Here is an 18,381-nt window from a genome sequence, read left to right as displayed (position 1 = left end):
ATGCATAAGGCGGGATTCGAACCCCCGACACTTGCTTAAGCGGACTAGTGAAGTCAATTTCTGTATTACTTGTGTTAATGTTATTTACAAGTCTCAATTATGTTTCGTATTTTTGGTCCAACAATTACAAATCATTATTATCTTATAACTAATTTTTTGTCTTGTATTCAAGCACGACTTCACCAAGTCAAGGACCATGGCCACCAGGCCCACCACAAAAGCTGTCACTGATTGATTGCAGTATGCATCAAAAGGTGGCATGTCAGGTTTACATAAATAAGCCATGTGAATTGGTCTCCAAGACCATAAACTCATCAAGTCAATTTCTCTATTATTTGAGGGTGGATGCTACGCCAAGGAAGATAAATTTTTTCTACATGTGAGGAATTTATGTGGAGACATAACATTTATTTAAGTGTCTTCCTGTAAATTGCAGTTTTATCATTAAGCAAATCAGTACAAAATAAAAAGAGTTTTATTCTTTGTTTAACTTAATAAAATGCTAACGACCAATTCTTCAATGTATATATTCTTACAAAATAATTAAGGCCACAAAGACCAAATAATAAATCATTTTAAAAAAGAAAAAACAAATCTGGGAGACGTCAGTAACATGCTTGAGTTTGTGTATTGAAGATTTCCCTGAATTACATGTTCATTATTCCATTAATCTGAGAGCACATTCTAATCTTAGTTTAGTTTCCCTCCTTCACTGTTAATTCTTAATTTGCAATGATGATAGCCTAAGCAATAGTCAAAAGTTCATAGGATATAGAGAACTTGGGTTATAGCAGGGCTTAGAGTTATATGTTAGTTAGTTTGTTGTTGTTATGATCAAAATAGTAGCAATGACTTCAAATTTGTAATAAGATGATGTTGTTCTTCTTTTGCCTTTTTAAGATGCATTGTTATTTCTTTGAACGAACAGTTTTAATACACCCTTTCTGCTAAGAGGAACATGAATGAGTTCAGCAATCAGATATTTATAGTGGCGTAAGAGATAAGACCATAAATTAGAAGTCTAGAAGCCAATTATTTTATGAACCACGAAGGATGACGAAGCTTTGATATTGTGTTTGAAAATGAGTGATATTTTAAATTGGTCTTTAAATTTGTTTTTGATTTAGAATATTAGACAAATTATTCTTTATTAAAATAAGTAGATAATTTAGTTCCACATATTTAAAATTTTCAAATAATGTATGCCTTAAATGTATTAGTTTGATGTCCAATTTGGGATATATAATGTTCCATTTATTTCAAGAATTATTGTTGTTGTGTTTCATACATTCTTCAAGCTTATGAATATCTATTTAGAAAATCATTATCAGAAATATTACTTTGGTAATGGCCACAAAGCTCTAGAAGAAATATATTCTGCCAGTGCTATGAACAACACCCTTTCTGCTATTTGGTACTAATCAAATGGGTTTTGAGTAGTTAATCCTTGGGAATACTCGCTTCCAATTCTTTCATTGATTTTAAACCAACGTATCTAACTTTTGCAGACATAATTTAGCTTTTTTAGTCTATCTTTCTTCTGTCTATTGTTTAGAATTTCAGTATTTGTATTTGAAAATTTTTATAATTAATATTAAATTCAACATTCTACTACTTTGATTCATTGTCATAAATCAATAACCAAGAAAATCAGTCTGGCTCAAATTTATCAAAAATGAATAGAAACGGAACACAGTCACATGCTTCAGTCATAACTCATAACCAATGTCCAATTGAAATGCACAATTAATCATCCGAGTGGTAATGTTGTTGCTTTCATTCTCAAATTACTTAACAGGATGTGAGGGATGTGAGCAATGTATGGCCAATCCTCTCAAATGCGTTAAACTCTTCGGTGCTGAGAGTTGAAAAGATCTTGTACGCAATGCATGGAAACGAATTCAGAAGGCATTCTCAAACAAAGATTGATTCATTCTGTGACAAAGTTGAAAACCAAGAATCAGTCAAGTTCAAATTTATATCAAAATGAAGATTTGGTAACAATAATCTGATTTTTTTAAGTTATATAGAAAATTTTCATATACATATATTCTTTATTTGGCATCAAATGTATCAGAAACTCCTCTTTCTCCCTTTCTTCTTTTATCTTAATTTTGTTGTGTAATATTCAGGATAAAGTATTGGCACATAATAATCACAAAGTATTGTCACTTTTCTTGGTCCTTACAAACTAATGTAGAACCACTCATGAATAATTAACAAATAGGTCAACAAATTCAGAATATAAAATTCTAAAATGCAATGTTAAGTCAAAAGGACATTACCAAAAACACAGCATAGCCAAGTTTTGTTGAGGGGGAGAATATGAGTTGGTTGGTGCTTGCGTGCAATTAACAGCAAAAGGTTTCTTCCAATATGTATGCATGCATATACTGCCACCTTATCCTGAACTGAAAAAAGAAGAGAAAAAGCCTCACTGTGGCTGAACAGAAAATATTCATGTTACAGAATGACGCAAAAGTAAGTTTATGCTTACACAAAGACTATGAAGGCATGAGTGTTCCTCCCAAATTAATGAGCTAAACATGTGATATCTGAGAGCTAATCTTGTTTCTGCTCATGGAGATCTTCAACCATTTTGTCAAATATATTAAAATCTGGAAATTCTGATATGTTTGACGTCCTCGTATTCCATTTGAATTTGGCAATTTCTGTCAAGTATTTCAAACATGAGTACAAGAAGGCAGGGTCATGGACAAAAGAAAAGAAAACAAGAGAAGGACTTGAATTTACCCCAACTTGTATGTTTCTGTTGCTGCGTGGGAATCAACTCAACGTGTGGAACGTGAGCAATGTTTGGCCAATCTTCCCCTGTCTCTCTCTGGCATCGCTGCTCCAGCCCATCACATTTCTCAATTGTGAGGGAACGCAAGTTTGTCAGGTTTCGAAAGCTACTTGGAAGTGACTTTATCCTTGGAGAGAGACGAATGACTAAGCGTTCCAGAGAAGTCATATCTCCCAACCACTCTGGCAACGAATCGACTTCATCTAGCATCAGATATTTGAGGGATGGGATACATTGAAGACCTTCTGGTACTCTACCATTGTCTTCCCCGGCGCAGATTACAACATCATGGAGGGCAGTTAGCTTATTCATGTTAGTTGGCAGAGTCGTCAATTCTGGGCAAAACAAGATACGAAGGGACTCGAGACAAGTTAGGTATTCCACAACACTAGACAAGGATTTTAGTCTTGGACAATCGTAAATGTCCAATCTTCGAAGAGAACTCAAGCCTTGAAAAACATTCTCTGCCAAGGACTCAAGCTCATCACAACCAACAATATCGAGTTCCTGGAGTGAGCTGAGGGTGCCCAGTTCTTGAGGTAACACCTTCAGTTTGGGAAAGATACTAATCCTGAGCTGTTTAACATAACGCATACTCAGAAAGATTTCTTCCGGAAAGGAAGCCACGACTTCATTGTCAGATTCCAATCCTTGAATTTGAAGTACCTCCACGGATTGAAGGAGTGGTAACTTCAAATTGGGGCTGCATGAAATGGTTAATTTGGAAACAAGTGGGAGCATCTCTACTCCTTCGTCCCTTATAATCCTCTCTAACTTTGGCAACTCTATCAAAGTTAGCTCCTTTAGGGACTTAAAGGCCACCTTCTCCTCCTCTCCATCATACGAGTCTTCATCAATGTACTTCACATCTTTCATACTATATACATAAAGACTTTCTAAATGTGGTAATTTACCAAGTGGAGGAATCTGCTCGCAGTTGTTGCACTCAAAGAGTATAACATTAACTAAGCTTGAAAAGATGTTAGTATTTCTCACCCAACCAGGGAATTGTGATCCCCTATAACCATTAATCCCTAAATTCTTGAGATTAGGGGGAGGCTCAAGGGCATCAAGTACTCTCTCCGGACTAATGCAATTAGAATCAGAATTCCAAGACAAATATAAATAACTCAGCTCCTTCTTATTCATCAAATTAGCCTCTCTAGCATCATCTTCGCTCTGGACATTCTCGAGACCTTTAATGTGTAGTCTACCACCAAGCTGTAAATCATGTAACTCTGCTAAGCCATGTTTGGCTTTTGAATCCACAATAAAAATATTCAGTGTTTTCAGTTGTTTCAACTCCCCCATTTTTGGAGGCATTTCTACTAATGACCGACATCCTTCAATTAAGAGATGCCTGAGATCCTTCAGCTTCAATATGTGTTTGGACAGACAAGTAAGAAAATAGCATTGTTCTAGCTTTAGAATTTGCAATTTCTGCAGCCTAAAAACACATTTTGGCAACTTTGTAATGTAACTATTGTAAATATTCAAGTACCTCAAATGTGTTAAACTTTTCAGTGCTGAGAGTTCAGAAGATCGTGTACGCAATGCTCGGAGAGAATTACATAACTGCACTTTATGCAAAACCAATACTGGATGTCCGAAGAAGGTATTGCTAATTGCTGGTTCAAGATCAATCAAAGTCCTCAAGGACTCAATATTCTTCAAGGTTTTCTGATTTAACTCGGGCAAGCCAGAGTAACTTACATGGTGGACCCTTCTTGAAAAATTGATCAAGCTTTCAGACTCACCATAAGCTTTATACTCTTCTCCCACTATGGAGCGGGCAAGATCAAGGAATAAGTCATGGATCTTGAAGGTGGTGTTTCCATACTTGTCAATTGATACTTCTTGAAAAAATGCTCTCTGGAGCAGCTCCTCCCATTGCTGGTTACCAACATCTTCAACCTCCAAATTCCCTCTGGATTTAATTAGTCCATTGGCCATCCAAAGATGAATTAGTTGTTCCTTTGAAATTCGAAAATCTTCAGGATAGAGAGCACAAAAACAAAAGCATTGCCGTGATGATGGGTTCAAATGAAAATAACTTAGTCTCAAAGCACCCATGACAGCATCAATGTCCCAAAACTTACTTTCCAACACATTGAGCCATTGTTTTTCCTCTTTTTTATTACGCAAAAGGCTTCCAACAACTTTGGATGCAAGGGGATTACCCGCACATCTTCTGACGATTTCCTTGCCAATCTCCACCAGCTTTGCAGGCTGCTCCTTGTTTGGGCCAAATGCATAATGTGTGAACAATGACCAATTGTCATCCTTAGGTAATGGCTGTAAGTGATGAGATTGAGTAGGGCATGTTTCCATGGCAGATGCAACAGTCTGATCACGTGTTGTGACCAAAATTGAAACACCTTTGGTTTCACTATCTCTAGAATTCAGCACAGACATCAAGTCCTCCCATTTGTCATTCTCCCACACATCATCTAGAACAAGCAAACACCGTTTGTCCAGCAACACTTGTTGAACTTTGTTTTGCATTGCTGCTAAACTGGAGAGGTTTGGGTTCACTCCGGTGGAGGATTCTATAATGGACTGTAGAATTTTCATCATATTGAAGTTTGTAGAAACACAAACCCAAATTCTCAAATCAAAATGTTGTATCACCCTGTCGTCATTGAAGACCCATCGAGCAAGTGTTGTTTTGCCAAGACCTCCCATACCAACAACAGGATACACAGAGAGGCCATGAATGCTACTAGCATGCTCTGTGAGAAAGTCTACAATCTTGTGTTTATCTTGGTCTCTTCCATACATCTGGTGCTCAGTGATGGCAGAAATAGTTAGCCTCAGATCATCATCTTCTTGTTGCCTCTGTCTGACTCCCAAAGGCAGCTGAAACCTTCTCCTATCATCATCAATACGCTGGAACCTCTTGACCATGTCTTCCATCCTCTTGCTGATAGCATGACGAAACAAAATAGTCTTGGGATGGAAGCGGGCTGACCACCCTTCACTTTGAAGACGGTTGGATTCCGTTGAACAATCTTCCAAGATATCTTCCAACACATGCGCAGCATCGGAAAGCTTATTCAGCCAGTCCTTCATGACATGGCTTGTAAATTGCTCCTCTGCAGCATCTTGGAATAACGCACGGATTGCACTGAGATTTTCAGACAGGTGTTGGATCTGCGAGTCAACACCAGAAAGTGCTGCAATCTCATTCTGGACAAAAGTGTACAAGTTTCCAATCAGAATTCCAAGCAAAGCATGAGTTGCCATTTTCAGTGGTAAATGAAGAAAGTAGTTTGTGGTATAATGGTGATTAATAATCTTACTTGCAGGTTGAAGACATTGACGAATCAAACCACTAATAATTTAGTTATTGGATTATTAAATTATTGGTTCAATTCGTGAATCAGAGTGATCCAATTTTATTTAAATAAAAAATAAAAAATAGTAAAAAATTTAACATTAAATTGTTATTCCCTCTTTCTCTAATACACGTACCAGTGCAAACTTTTTTGGGAGGGTTCAATTTTGCAGCATTAGAACCCTCTAAATTGGATGCTATTAGACTTGTGCATTTTAGCCATCAAATGTATCAAGTATTCCTCCTTTTGCTCTAACTAAGTTGTTGAGTAATATCCAAACTAGCTCGGACGAAGAAATGAAAGATTTTTTTTTTTTTTTGTATAATTGTACTTATAAGTTACATAATGTCATTGTCGTTTATATATCACCTCTTTTTCTTTTCAACAATTTACATTCTTTTAATATTATTAAAAATACATATTGTTATAATTCATGAAATTTTAATAGGTATAAATTTAATTAAAAGGGAGCTATTTCGATAAAGACGTCTAAACCATCTTTTTTTAAAGATATTTTTTAATAATTAAAAGTTAACACATATAATCTATTAAATTATATTATTTTTGTTAAAATTAGGCCAGAAAAATTAATTTGACCGAAAAAATGGTGAATCAAATTTTAAACCAGTCTAAATTAATTTTATTTTTTATAAAAAATGACTATAATACCCTTATTATAAAAAATAACTAAAATACTCCTATTATATATATATATATATATATATATATATATATATATAGAATAATACTACACATCCAAATTTTTCTATTAACCAAGTCCAACCAAGTTAGTTTAACATAACAAAAATTAGTTATGGCTAATATTATTCTAAATTTTATTGTTTAGTTTGGTTGGACTTAGTTCATAAAAAGATTTGGATATATAACATTACTTATATATATATATATATATATATATATATATATATATATATATATATTTGAAAATTATAAATTCTAACCCTACGATGGCAGAGAAGTAAAGAGTTAGAATTTTATATTCTCAAAATTAATATATAAAATAAGAGTATTTTAGTCATTTTCTATAATAAGAATATTGTAGTTATTTTTTATAAAAAAATAATATTAATTTAGATCCGTTCAAGATTTGATTTACCATTTTTTCGGTCAAATTAATTTGTCTGGTTTAATTTTAACAAATTCGAACCCCCGATCTTGCTTAAGCGGACTAGTGAGCTAACCACTATACCAACCCAATTTGGTTACATAACTTCATATAACTTCATACCTTTTTCCTTTTTTTTACCTCTTTACTTTTTTGCTTGTGCTAACACAACTAAAATTTGGTTGATGATCATAATTGTCACAGCCCAAAATGAACTATGACCGGTGCTCAGAAAAATAGTCCCTTAGCAAACCTAAACCGATTCAAATATAAGTTGAATAAGAAAGTTATAAATATTTTACAAATTCTAAAATAAATAGTTATATATATTTTTAACAAAAATAAAATAATTACGAATGGTTGAATCCTGCCTGTGACATATGAAGCATATACATCTAGGAACTCGACAAAGAATACGTACTCGCAGATTATTACTCTTGAATAAAAAGTCTCACATAGTCAAGTATTTATTCATGAACAATGTTTTTTAAAAAAAAGGGTTGAGTTTTACAACTCAGTGACTAGACAATACATCTATAATCGACATGAGACCATATAAACATTATTATCAAAGTAACTTTAATTAGAAAATAATAGTTGATAATAATAAGTGAATCAATAAGAAAGTTCTCATACAAAAATCAAATCAAAAGTCCACACATGGGCGGCTCCACCTCTATGGATAGCCTTTTCCTCTCGTGTGTCATAACAAAATAACAGATCTAACGTGTGGCCTACACGTTAGGCTAGCAACACCACTGCTAGCTGGAGTCTGAGTCAGATGCATCTAAGTTAACGTTATAATCACCGTTAACTACAGTTTTCTAATACGAGCCTCCCAAACCAATTCAAAACATATAGTTTCAGATACAATAAATCTTTAATCTCTCAAATATATAAGGTATCGAATCAAATCAATCAGATAATACTTTCTTATCAGAAATATTTTCAAATCATACTTTTTCAATCATAAAAACATATTTCATAATTTTTAAATGAGTGCCAACAAATACTTTAAAAAGTATATATTCGAATAAAATCAATATTCTAAAATAATATAAAGCTTTATCAAACATATATATAGTCTCATGTAAAAATTTTTAATATATGAATTTCATAAGAAGAATTATTCAACTATAATAAATCAATTATTATAATCAAATCAAAGTTTTTCAATAATAGTTTTATAAATATAATTAAAAACTCATAATAGTATAAACCAAAAGCTTAACGGTTATAAATGGAAAGCCTACTCACAACGTGATCCCAAGAGATCGAATGTACCAAATTCAGAATGCCATATTCAAAGTAAGGAGGATTGAAGTGAAATGAAATGAATGAATGCAGAATTTAGACCAAAATAGCGACAAGATGGAGCTAGTGATAGTTCTGAAAATCCAAAACAATGCAAAACTAAAATCGAATTAAAACAAAGCCAAGGCAGATTAAATAGTGATAGAATAGGACATAAAAACTAAAACAGAATCAGAAAAAAGGCTGGACCAGGTCAGTGACAGGAATGGTTCAACTCTAGCGGCACCAATAGCTCCGGCAACAAGGATGGGCTTGGTTCAGGTTCACCCGAACGGCAACAGCAAGCCCCAACCGTGGCGACGACGACGGTAACAGTGATGGCAGCGGACGGTTCCTCCTCCTTCGCGTTTCACTCTCTCTGCGAACTCCTTTTCTCTCTCTTCGAAGACCCTCTGTTTGCGTCACTCTCTCTAAGCTGTCTCGCTTCGAGCCTCCACGCCTGCAGCTGTGGTGGCGGCAACAAGGTCAGACTGGCTCAACGGCGGCAGAAGCGTCCCCTAGCTCCAACCGCGACAACGCCTTTCTCTCTGCTCGCGTTCTCATTTTCCCTCTCCTCAGCAGCAACGACAACGGCAGCAGCCCCTCGCCGGCGTCATCCTCCTCTCTTTCCTTTTCTTCATCCCATCTCTTTATTTCTCCTTTCGATCCTCTTTCTCTCTTCTGTTTTGTCTTCTCCATTCCCTGATCTTTCTGAAGCTGCAATTAATTTAGCATCTTTTGTACTTTCCTTACACCTTTCTGCTTATAAAAGCTTATCAGCTACAAACCCGGGGCTCCCGAAGTCTCCAAGATTTGCAAGACGAACTGGGTTCACGACAACCCCAATGTTGTTGCTCCCCATACTTGCATCTCGAAACAAAGCAGTTGCCCCAGCTTAGTCCAAGAAGAGGGTATAAGAAGGGTGAAACCTTCCTCGGAATCAATGTAAGATGGAGCTTCCTCTTAGTAAAAAATGTTGATAAATGTAGGATGTGGTTGTTGTGAGGTTCATTGTGAAGAATGCAGGTAGCAGAATTGAAAGAGGGGATTGAGAAGAAGGTTCTGGAAGAAGAGTGTTAGTGGGTTTAATTTAGGAAAATAGGGTTAGAGTTTAGTTTGGAAAAAAGAGGAGTAAAGGTATTTGAAGGATTTTATATTAATTAATTTTACTTATTTTTTGTGTAATTATATTTATTAGTTATATAGAGTCTTTATGACCTATATTTCACTTCTTTTTTCTTTCCATAAGATGTCGATTACCTAGTATATGTTTTCTAAAAATCTATATTACGAGAATACTATAAGCTGAAATATTTTATGACTTTTTCTATTATTATCTAAACTTGGTAGTACTGAAAACACGTTATTGTAAGTTGTAACCTCAAATTTGTACTGAGCATTGTAGGAGCACTTGGTGATGAAGAATTCTGGCAAATTTATGACTGAGTTGTCATGTGTGTAACACGTGCCAGTCCACAGTATGCCTGTCCTTTCCATATGATTCCTCTTTCATGAGACTTTACCATGTCCATGTTACATTAAATGTGCCATCATGAAATGATGTAGTAACTTTTTCAGAAACTCAGGCATTTCTCTGTGGGAGGACTTGAAATCTGTGTTGCATTGTAGCGGAACCAAAGGTGTCTCAATTTTGGTCACTACGCGAAATTTCAAAGGAACAACTAATTCATCTTTGGATAGCCAATGGACTAATTAAATCCAAAGGAAATTTGGAGGTTGAAGATGTTGGTAACAAGGTATGAGAGGAACTATTCCAGAGATCATTTTTTCAAGAAGTAAGGTTTGATGCGTATGGAAACATGACCTTCAAGGTCCATGACTTATTCCTTGAACTTGTTCAATCTGTAGTGGGAGAAGAGTGTAAAGTTTATGACAAGTCTGCAATCTTGATCGATTTATCAAGAAGGACTTTTATTAATCTTAACCAGGCAACACTCAAGCATTGATTTTAAATGATGTTCCAGCATGCGATTCTCTCCGAGCATTGCGTTCAAGATCTTATCAACTCTCTGACACTGAAGAGTTTAACGCATTTGAGGTATTTGAATATTTATGATAATTATATTGTAACATTGCCAAAATGTGTTTCTAGGCTGCAGAAACATTGTTGCTTTCTTGCCTGTCTGCCTAAACACTTGACAAAGTTGAAGGATCTTAGGCATCTCTTAATTGAAGGATGCTGGTCATTAGCAGCAATGCCTCCAAAAATGGCAGAGTTACTAGGAAGGAACGGAAATGCAGCATGTAAAGAATTAGGCTTAGGTGACAAAACAACAAGAGATAAAATGGCAAATAGCCTTGAGGGGCCACTTTGTTCTCTCTTTTAATTTATAAAAAATAATAAATAGATATGATCTGATAGCTCCAAAGAATTTGTCTCTTCTGTTCATTTGAGACTGATGAGAATGGTCATGGGGGCCGGCACTTATGGAGGTTTGGAGTTGGAAAGCAAGGAGGATGATATTGTAACTTAATTAATTTAAACATAATTTCATAATTACATGTGTTAATTTTAAAATAAAACATTCCGACCTTTGATTACAAGAATTAATGGCAAAGATGGAAGTTGCATGTAACACACAAACATGGTAGGAGCATGTAAGCATTCACCTCTAATCATAAATTTATATATCCATACTCACAGGGAAGACTTATGTTTGCCAAGGTCTGCTTAAAAATACTAAAAAATTGTCACAACCACCCACACCAAATGCCTCTTCTTGAAAGGTAGGCCTACCCCAATCATTTTTTTATTCTTCTAATTTGTTTTCTAATGGCTGGTTCTTTGGGAGTAATGAGCACGAGATTCCAAAACTATGTTAAAGTGATTCAAATTGCAATTTGTGAACTTGCATCTTCATCGCATTCACATTCTCACACAAAAACAGTTTCATAATATAGTCAACTTGCGTGTGCATAGCATTCAGTTCAATATCTGAGCTTTCATTCGTTCTAGCTTTTCAAATGGCTGAATCTCTACTTCGAATGGTGATTGAAAACTTGCAAGCTTTTGTTCAGGACGAGCTTGCAACTCTTTGGGGAGTCCACTCGCAGATTCAAGAGCTGTCAGGGAACCTTGCTGTAATCCATGCAGTGGTCCAAGATGCTGAAGAGAAGCAGATCAGAGAGCGTGCTGTGAAGCTTTGGCTGCAGAAGCTTTCAGATGCAGCACACGTGCTTGATGATATCTTAGATGAATGTTCAATAGAGTCCAACCGTCTACACAGTGACCAGTGCTTAACTCGTCTTGATCCTGTGACGATCATGTTTCGTCGGGACATTGGTAAGAGGATGAAAGAGATGGTTGACAGGTTTCGTCAAATTGATGAAGAAAGGAGAAGGTTTGAGTTGCGTGGAAGAGTTCCAGAGAGGCAACAAGAAGATGAAGCATGGCGCCAGACATGTTCTGGTATCACTGAGCACAATATCTATGGAAGGGAGCAAGACACAGAAAATATTGTGGAGTTTCTTTCAAGGAGTGCTGATAGCAGTAACGACCTCTCTGTTTATCCAATTGTTGGCATGGGGGGCCTTGGAAAAACAACACTTGTCCGATGGGTTTACAATGACAAGAAGGTAATTGAACATTTCGATCTGAGAATTTGGGTTTGTGTTTCCACTGAATTCAATACCATGAGAATTCTAGAGTCCATTGTGGAATCTACAAGTGGACATAACCCAAACCTCTCTACTTTAGAAGCACTGAAAAACAAAGTTCAAGAAATACTGCTAGGCAAAAGGTATTTACTTGTTCTAGACGATATGTGGAGCACGGACAAATGGGAGGACTTGAAGTCTGTTTTGCTTTGCGGTGGTGGAACAAAAGGTGCTGCAATTTTGGTCACTACCCGAGTTGAGAGTGTTGCATCTGTCATGGGAACATGCCCTGCTCATCACTTGTCACCATTATCCGAGGATGACAATTGGTTATTGTTCAAATACCATGCATTTGGATCAGACAAAGTGGAGCGCACAGAGCTTGTGGCAATAGGCAAGGAGATTGTAAAGAAATGTGGTGGTTCCCCTCTTGCATCTAAAGCACTTGGAAGCCTTTTGCGCAATAAAAAAGAGGAAATACAGTGGGTGAATGTATTGGAAAGTAAGTTTTGGGACATACTTGAGGATGATGCTATTATTGTACGTGCTTTGAAAATCAGCTACTTCCATTTGAAGTTGTCATTAAGACAATGCTTTGCTTTTTGTGCCATTTTCCCCCAAGATTTTGGAATGGAAAAGGAGCAACTTATTCATCTTTGGATGGCCAATGGTTTGATCAAATCCAAAGGGAAGTTGGAGATTGAGGATGTTGGTAATGAGGCTTGGGAGGAATTATGTCAGAGGTCATTTTTCCAAGAAGTTGAGATTGATGAATTGGGAAGAACTACATTCAAGATGCATGATTTATTTCATGAACTTGCCCAATCCATAATGGGAGAAGAGTGCAGAGTTTATGATGAGTCTGCAAGCTTGACCAATTTGTCTACAAGGGTCCACCATGTCACTTGTTTAAAACCAGAGAGGAAGGTAAACATGGATCCCTTCAAGAAAGCTGAATCCTTGAGGAGTATGATTAATCTTCTTCCATTTGATGATTATCACAATCTTAATGGGTTGCCACCATTCAATTCTCTCCGTGCACTACGTACAAATGCTTCTCAACTCTCAGCACTGAAGAGTTTAACGCATTTGAGGTACCTAAATCTGCGTAGGAGCGGTATCACAACACTGCCTGAATGTGTTTCGAGGTTACAAAAATTGCAGATTCTGAAGTTAGAAGACTGTCTAAATCTTTCTTGTTTGCCCAAACACTTAACACAATTGAAGGATCTTAGACATCTCCTAATTGAAGAGTGTCATTCATTAGTAGAGATGCCTCCGAATATCGGCGAGTTGAAATGTTTGAGAACATTGAATCTTTTTATTGTGGATAAAAAGGAAGGGCATGGGTTATCAGAGTTGCGTGATTTACAGCTTGGAGGCAAACTACGCATCAAGGGGCTTGAAAATGTCTTAAATGAGGGTGATGCTAGAGATGCTAATTTGAGTGCTAAGAAGAAGTTGGAAAACTTATACCTGTCATGGGACTCCTCTGATTCAAGGCGTGGTGCCAATGCTGAGAGAATACTTGAAGCCCTTGAGCCTCCCTCCAATCTCAAGAGTTTTGGGATGAATGGTTACAGCGGAGTAGAGTTGCCTAGCTGGATGCAAAATACTTCAATTCTTTCCAGCTTAGTTACGGTGATACTCTATGATTGCAAGAACTGCAAGCACCTTCCTCCGCTGGGTAAATTACCACATTTAACTGTTCTTTATGTATCTGGAATGAAAGATGTGAAGTACATCGATGAGGACTCATATGATGGCGTGGATGAGAAGGCATTCAAATCGTTGAAGTACCTGACATTATCGAAGCTGCCAAACTTGGAAGGGATGTTACGAGATGAAAGAGTAGAAATGCTTCCGCTTCTTTCTAAATTAGAGGTCTCGTGTGTCCCTAAGATTAAGTTGCCACTCCTTCCATCTCTAGAGTACATTTCGATTCAAGGAACATGGTCAGACTCTGATCATAGTGATAGTGAAGGTATGGCTTCCATCCTAGAGGCTATTGGGCAGAATATGCAGCATGTCAAGACCCTCTTCATTTCAGGCTTCCCTAAACTCAAGGCATTACCCCATGAATTAAGCAGCCTCAGCTCGCTACAAAAGTTAGAAATTTATGGTGGTGATGAACTTGAATCGTTTTCGGAGAATGTGATGCAAGGTCTGTGTTCTCTTCGGAGTTTGAAAATTGGTTCATGTAAGAAACTGAAATCCTTGTCTGAAGGTGTGGGACATCTGACTTGTTTGGAGAGTCTTGATATCGTGAATTGTCCAGAGCTGGTGTTACCAAGTAGCATGAATAAATTAGTTTCCCTTCAACGGGTTTACATCTATTCTTGTGGTACAATGCCAGAAGGCTTACAACATGTCCCTTCCCTCCAAAGTTTGGATGCGCGTAACTTACATTCAATTCCTGAGTGGTTGGGGGACTTAACTTCTCTTCAAAAGTTAGATCTCTACTGTAAGGGGTTAAGGTCACTGCCCAGTAGCTTCCGAAATCTGACAAACTTGCGTGAGCTATCTATTTATGGGTGCCATAAGGAGCTGCAGAAGCGATGCACCAGAGTAACAGGACAGGATTGGCAGGCCATTGCTCACATCCCACAATTCAAACTGGTTCCCATTCATGAAGAAACATTTTCTGGTATAAATTCATCCCTTTATTCTGTTTTTACCATTAATTTATGTTTGTGTGAATTAGTATCTCGCCTTTCATAACTATAACTTAATCAATGTGCGTAGATAAAATCAGATTCAAATGGAGATCATGGCAGCTAAGAAGAGATCGACGTCGTCATCATTTCGCTGAAGCTGATACATTTGACTATCTGGTTGATACGCTCTTTTATTGGTACTATATGTGAAAATGGATGATGATTGAACCCTGATCATGAGGTCAGAAACATTGGATGGAACGGTTAGCATTGAATTCCATCGCTCTCTCACACTCTGTAAAACTGCAAATAGAACTCCAGATAGATATTAGTACTCTTATCTGTTGCATTTTTATCATCCTGTTATTAATGTGATCAAATTCCATTTTGTTTTTGTTTTGTTTTAAATAAATCAACTCTTACGACGGATATATGATTTTTTGAAATCAACAGGATTACAGGATGATATCCTTTTTGCCATAAATATGTTGAATCAACAGCCGCTTCCATTTAGGCAAAGCTCAAGAGATGATTTATGGATGGTGTTTGGGTAAGAGATTTTTAAGTGATGTATGTGTAAGATATATTAGAGTCAATATTCAGTTACAGTAGCAATGACTTCAAATTTGTAGTACGATGATGTTGTTCTTCTTTGGCCTTTTTAAGATGCATTGTTATTTTTTTGAACGAACAGTTTTATCTTTTATCTTGATTACCAAAAGATCACATAAAATAAATGTCATAGACCACAAATTAGAAGTCTTGTATAATGAAGTTAGAAATTCATATGGTTTGAGAATCCAAAGCCATTGATATTTGCTAAGAGGAACATGAATGAGTTCAGCAATCAGATATTTATAGTGGCATGAGAGATATGATCATACATAAATTAGAAGTCTAGAAAGATGTATTAGAAGGGACCAACCAATCTATTTATCTCTTACTCTTTATCTTTATCTTTATCTTTATAGCAATAGTAATAGTAATAGTAATAGTAATAGTAATAGTAATAGTAATACAAATAGTAATACAAATACAAATGGGGAGCTTATATGCTGACGTGGCGCTCATACGTTGAGTCTGAGAGTTTATTTGCTTACGTGTCGTCACCAGAAATTTTAGATTTATATTTATAAATTATAAAATATTATTTGTTTAGGTTGTTATTTTCAAATTTTAAATTATTTATTTAGGTTGTTATTTTTTTAATTTTAAATTATTTTATTTAAGTTATTTTTTTTAAATCTTAGATGAGTGTAATTAGATTATTATTTTTTAAATTTTAAATTGTTTTACTTAGGTTATTATTTTTTAAATTTTTTTAGATTTTTTTTAAAAAATCGCAACTACATACGTAAATTTAAATATATTTCCATTAATTTAGAATTTTAAAAATTGTTAATATATTTATTTACCGTTATCTACAAATTTAATTCAAATTTAAATTAAAGTCAATCAAATTTAAAAAATTTTAGCTATGATTCAACTATAAAAGTGTAAGTTGTGAGATATGTGTAGCACCACAATTCAAATTACATCAAATCATTTCTTTACATACATCCAAAATCTAAAATTTCTCCACTTATTCCAACGGTTGGTATTCACAAAATCGCAGAAATCATTCCTACAATCGACAATTTGTGTGTACGTATACAAGTGATACGGTTATGGACACTACCCAGTTACGGAAATTCTTCATTGCCATACTCATCAATTGAGATGGTTTGGCTCGATGAAGACGAGAGTAGGTGTAATCGTAGTCTTTGACGAGGAGGCAAAACAAGTTTTGGAAAAGAGCTGTGTAGAGATACTTGATCCACTCTTACCAGTAAGTTCTAACCAATATTTATTTCTAAAAACATTAGCAAAGATATTTTTAATAGTAATTTTTATATTATTTATTATTAATATATTATGTAATATCCTGCAGAAAGGAGATCTATTGAATATACATACACTTTTGCTCAACCTAATTTATAAGACCTTCTTCTTCATTGTTGAAGTTCAAATATCTGAGAATCCACATTTTTCACATTCTTATAAAGTTAAGAAGATGACTGATAATGTGGACCTCATAAATAAATTCAAAAAAGCTCACCCTATTCAAATTGTGAGTACAATGATAAGTGTACTTTCTATTAAAAATCAGTTTATTTTTCTCTTTCTTGATCATTAGTAGTATCTAATTTATAAATAATAATTAGTAACTAATTATAATTTTAGGATGTTGACTACACTGATAGTTTGTTTCCAATTTCAAAGGCATCCTCAATCATTGAAGGGGAGAAAATAGAAGGTGCTAAGGTATTTGTTCAAAAAATGAATTTTTTGTTTGTTTGTTTTCTCAAAGTTAGATCTTTATTTTATTCAAAAAATATTATTGAGATAAAATCAGAGGTGAGAATGAAGTCTTTAATTTAACGTAGTATTTTGTACAGAATTTGTTGCCTGAATTCTCCAATGAAGTTGCGGACAATGATGAATCCGAAGTGTTGAAAAATGCTATTACACCAGCCAAGCGACTATCCTCGGAGTTGGAAGATTCGAAGGTGTAAGGAGATACCTCAACTTGCAAGAAGATCAAGATTGAGAATGAAACTTGAGAATTTGGATGCAGTGTTTTGGAATCCCTTTTAGAGTCTATCTAATAGAATAATGCCAAGCATATGTTTGTTTTGGTGGAAATATTGTCTTTTCTTGAGTTGTTATTTTTCTTTTGGTTCTTTTCGATTTTTATGTTTGGAATTTAGAATTATTTTAAATATAAATTGAAGTTATTTGGTTATTGCTTGTGGTTTTATTTTTAATTCTATTCACACCGTTGATATTCTGTTAATTTCAAATTTAGTATTTAATGTCATAAAGTTATAAATTTCTCATATGAATTATTGTTGATACAATTAAGTTAGTTATTGATTTTTAATGTGTACTTATTTAAAAAAAATCTAATTATAATTTTTAATTAAAGTATTATGTTTAAAATTTTAAATTTAAATACAAATAAACTTTTTTTTTAATTTTAAGTAAGTAATTGAGTTTGAGAATATTTTTTAAAATTTTATATAATTTATAAGCTACTATACTAATTACAAAAGATTATATTAAAGTAAATAGAATTACCAGTCTTATTAAAATGTGAGGTTATTTATACTATTTAAAAGAAAATTTTAATTTGACATTCTTCTATACTTAATTCTATTTCTAATGTTGTTCCGACAAAATTGAATTAATTTAGAAAATTTTATTTAAAAATTTAAAATTTGTACTAGCTAATTAAGAAACTCTATTTAAAAATTTTAAATTATTTGCTTAGATTGTTTTACTTAGGTTGTTATTTTTTAAATTTTAAGTTGTTTTGCTTAGGTAGTTATTTTTTAAATTTTAAATTATTTGTTTAGATTGTTATTTTTTTTAAATTTTAAGTTACATACATATTACTCTTTTAAATCATAAATTATTATTTACTTAAGTTGTTATTTTTTAATTTTAAATTATTTGCTCATAAATTAAAATTTTTGAAAAAAATAATTTAAATTTATTAAA

General features: G+C 34.5%; 2 protein-coding genes across 9 annotated transcripts; one reads left to right on the top strand and one right to left on the bottom strand.

The window, feature by feature from the left end:
• Positions 1–1,594: 1,594 nt before the first annotated feature.
• LOC112800116 (disease resistance protein RGA2-like) lies at positions 1,595–6,479 on the bottom strand. 2 transcript variants are annotated; one of them, XM_025842207.3, is made up of 5 exons: positions 6,281–6,479; positions 2,755–5,995; positions 2,498–2,672; positions 2,286–2,411; positions 1,595–1,935 (listed from the first exon to the last, which is right to left on the bottom strand). In XM_025842207.3, the coding sequence occupies exons 2-3, from the start codon at positions 5,876–5,878 to the stop codon at positions 2,563–2,565; spliced, it is 3,234 nt and encodes a 1,077-aa protein (XP_025697992.1). In that variant the 5' UTR covers positions 5,879–5,995; positions 6,281–6,479; the 3' UTR covers positions 1,595–1,935; positions 2,286–2,411; positions 2,498–2,562. The 2 variants fall into 2 exon arrangements, with proteins under 2 accessions (XP_025697992.1, XP_025697991.1); XM_025842206.3 differs by lacking the exon at positions 6,281–6,479 and having other exon boundaries at positions 2,755–6,183.
• A 1,377-nt stretch (positions 6,480–7,856) lies between these two features.
• LOC112800121 (disease resistance protein RGA2-like) lies at positions 7,857–17,623 on the top strand. Of its 7 annotated transcripts, none has more exons than XR_011861805.1 (7): positions 11,333–14,828; positions 14,927–15,079; positions 15,292–15,388; positions 16,454–16,666; positions 16,769–16,948; positions 17,062–17,142; positions 17,277–17,623. XR_011861805.1 is itself a non-coding variant. In XM_072196233.1 (3 exons), the coding sequence occupies exons 1-2, from the start codon at positions 11,549–11,551 to the stop codon at positions 15,046–15,048; spliced, it is 3,402 nt and encodes a 1,133-aa protein (XP_072052334.1). In that variant the 5' UTR covers positions 11,333–11,548; the 3' UTR covers positions 15,049–15,079; positions 15,292–15,663. The 7 variants fall into 7 exon arrangements, 1 of the variants encoding a protein (XP_072052334.1); XR_011861802.1 differs by having other exon boundaries at positions 11,334–14,828; positions 14,927–15,101; XR_011861806.1 differs by lacking the exons at positions 16,454–16,666; positions 16,769–16,948; positions 17,062–17,142; positions 17,277–17,623 and adding exons at positions 7,857–10,041; positions 10,142–10,320; positions 10,433–10,622 and having other exon boundaries at positions 11,603–14,828; positions 14,927–15,101; positions 15,292–15,663.
• Positions 17,624–18,381: the final 758 nt, after the last annotated feature.

The sequence above is a fragment of the Arachis hypogaea genome, chromosome 5 (assembly GCF_003086295.3).
Source record: "Arachis hypogaea cultivar Tifrunner chromosome 5, arahy.Tifrunner.gnm2.J5K5, whole genome shotgun sequence".
NCBI classification, from domain to species: Eukaryota; Viridiplantae; Streptophyta; class Magnoliopsida; order Fabales; family Fabaceae; genus Arachis; species Arachis hypogaea.
Note: the sequence above shows the minus strand (reverse complement) of the source record. Positions and strands in the feature narration are given on the sequence as shown.

What these genes read in the sequence shown, in the direction of transcription:
- LOC112800116 (XM_025842206.3), bottom strand. Translation starts at nt 6,052, where the DNA reads ATGGCAACTCATGCTTTGCTTGGAATTCTGATTGGAAACTTGTACACT. An exon ending in ACAGAAACATACAAGTTGGG is followed by an intron (nt 2,673 to 2,754) that starts GTAAATTCAAGT and finishes AATACTTGACAG; the next exon opens with AAATTGCCAAATTCAAATGG.
- LOC112800121 (XM_072196233.1), top strand. Translation starts at nt 11,549, where the DNA reads ATGGCTGAATCTCTACTTCGAATGGTGATTGAAAACTTGCAAGCTTTT. An exon ending in TCATGAAGAAACATTTTCTG is followed by an intron (nt 14,829 to 14,926) that starts GTATAAATTCAT and finishes CAATGTGCGTAG; the next exon opens with ATAAAATCAGATTCAAATGG.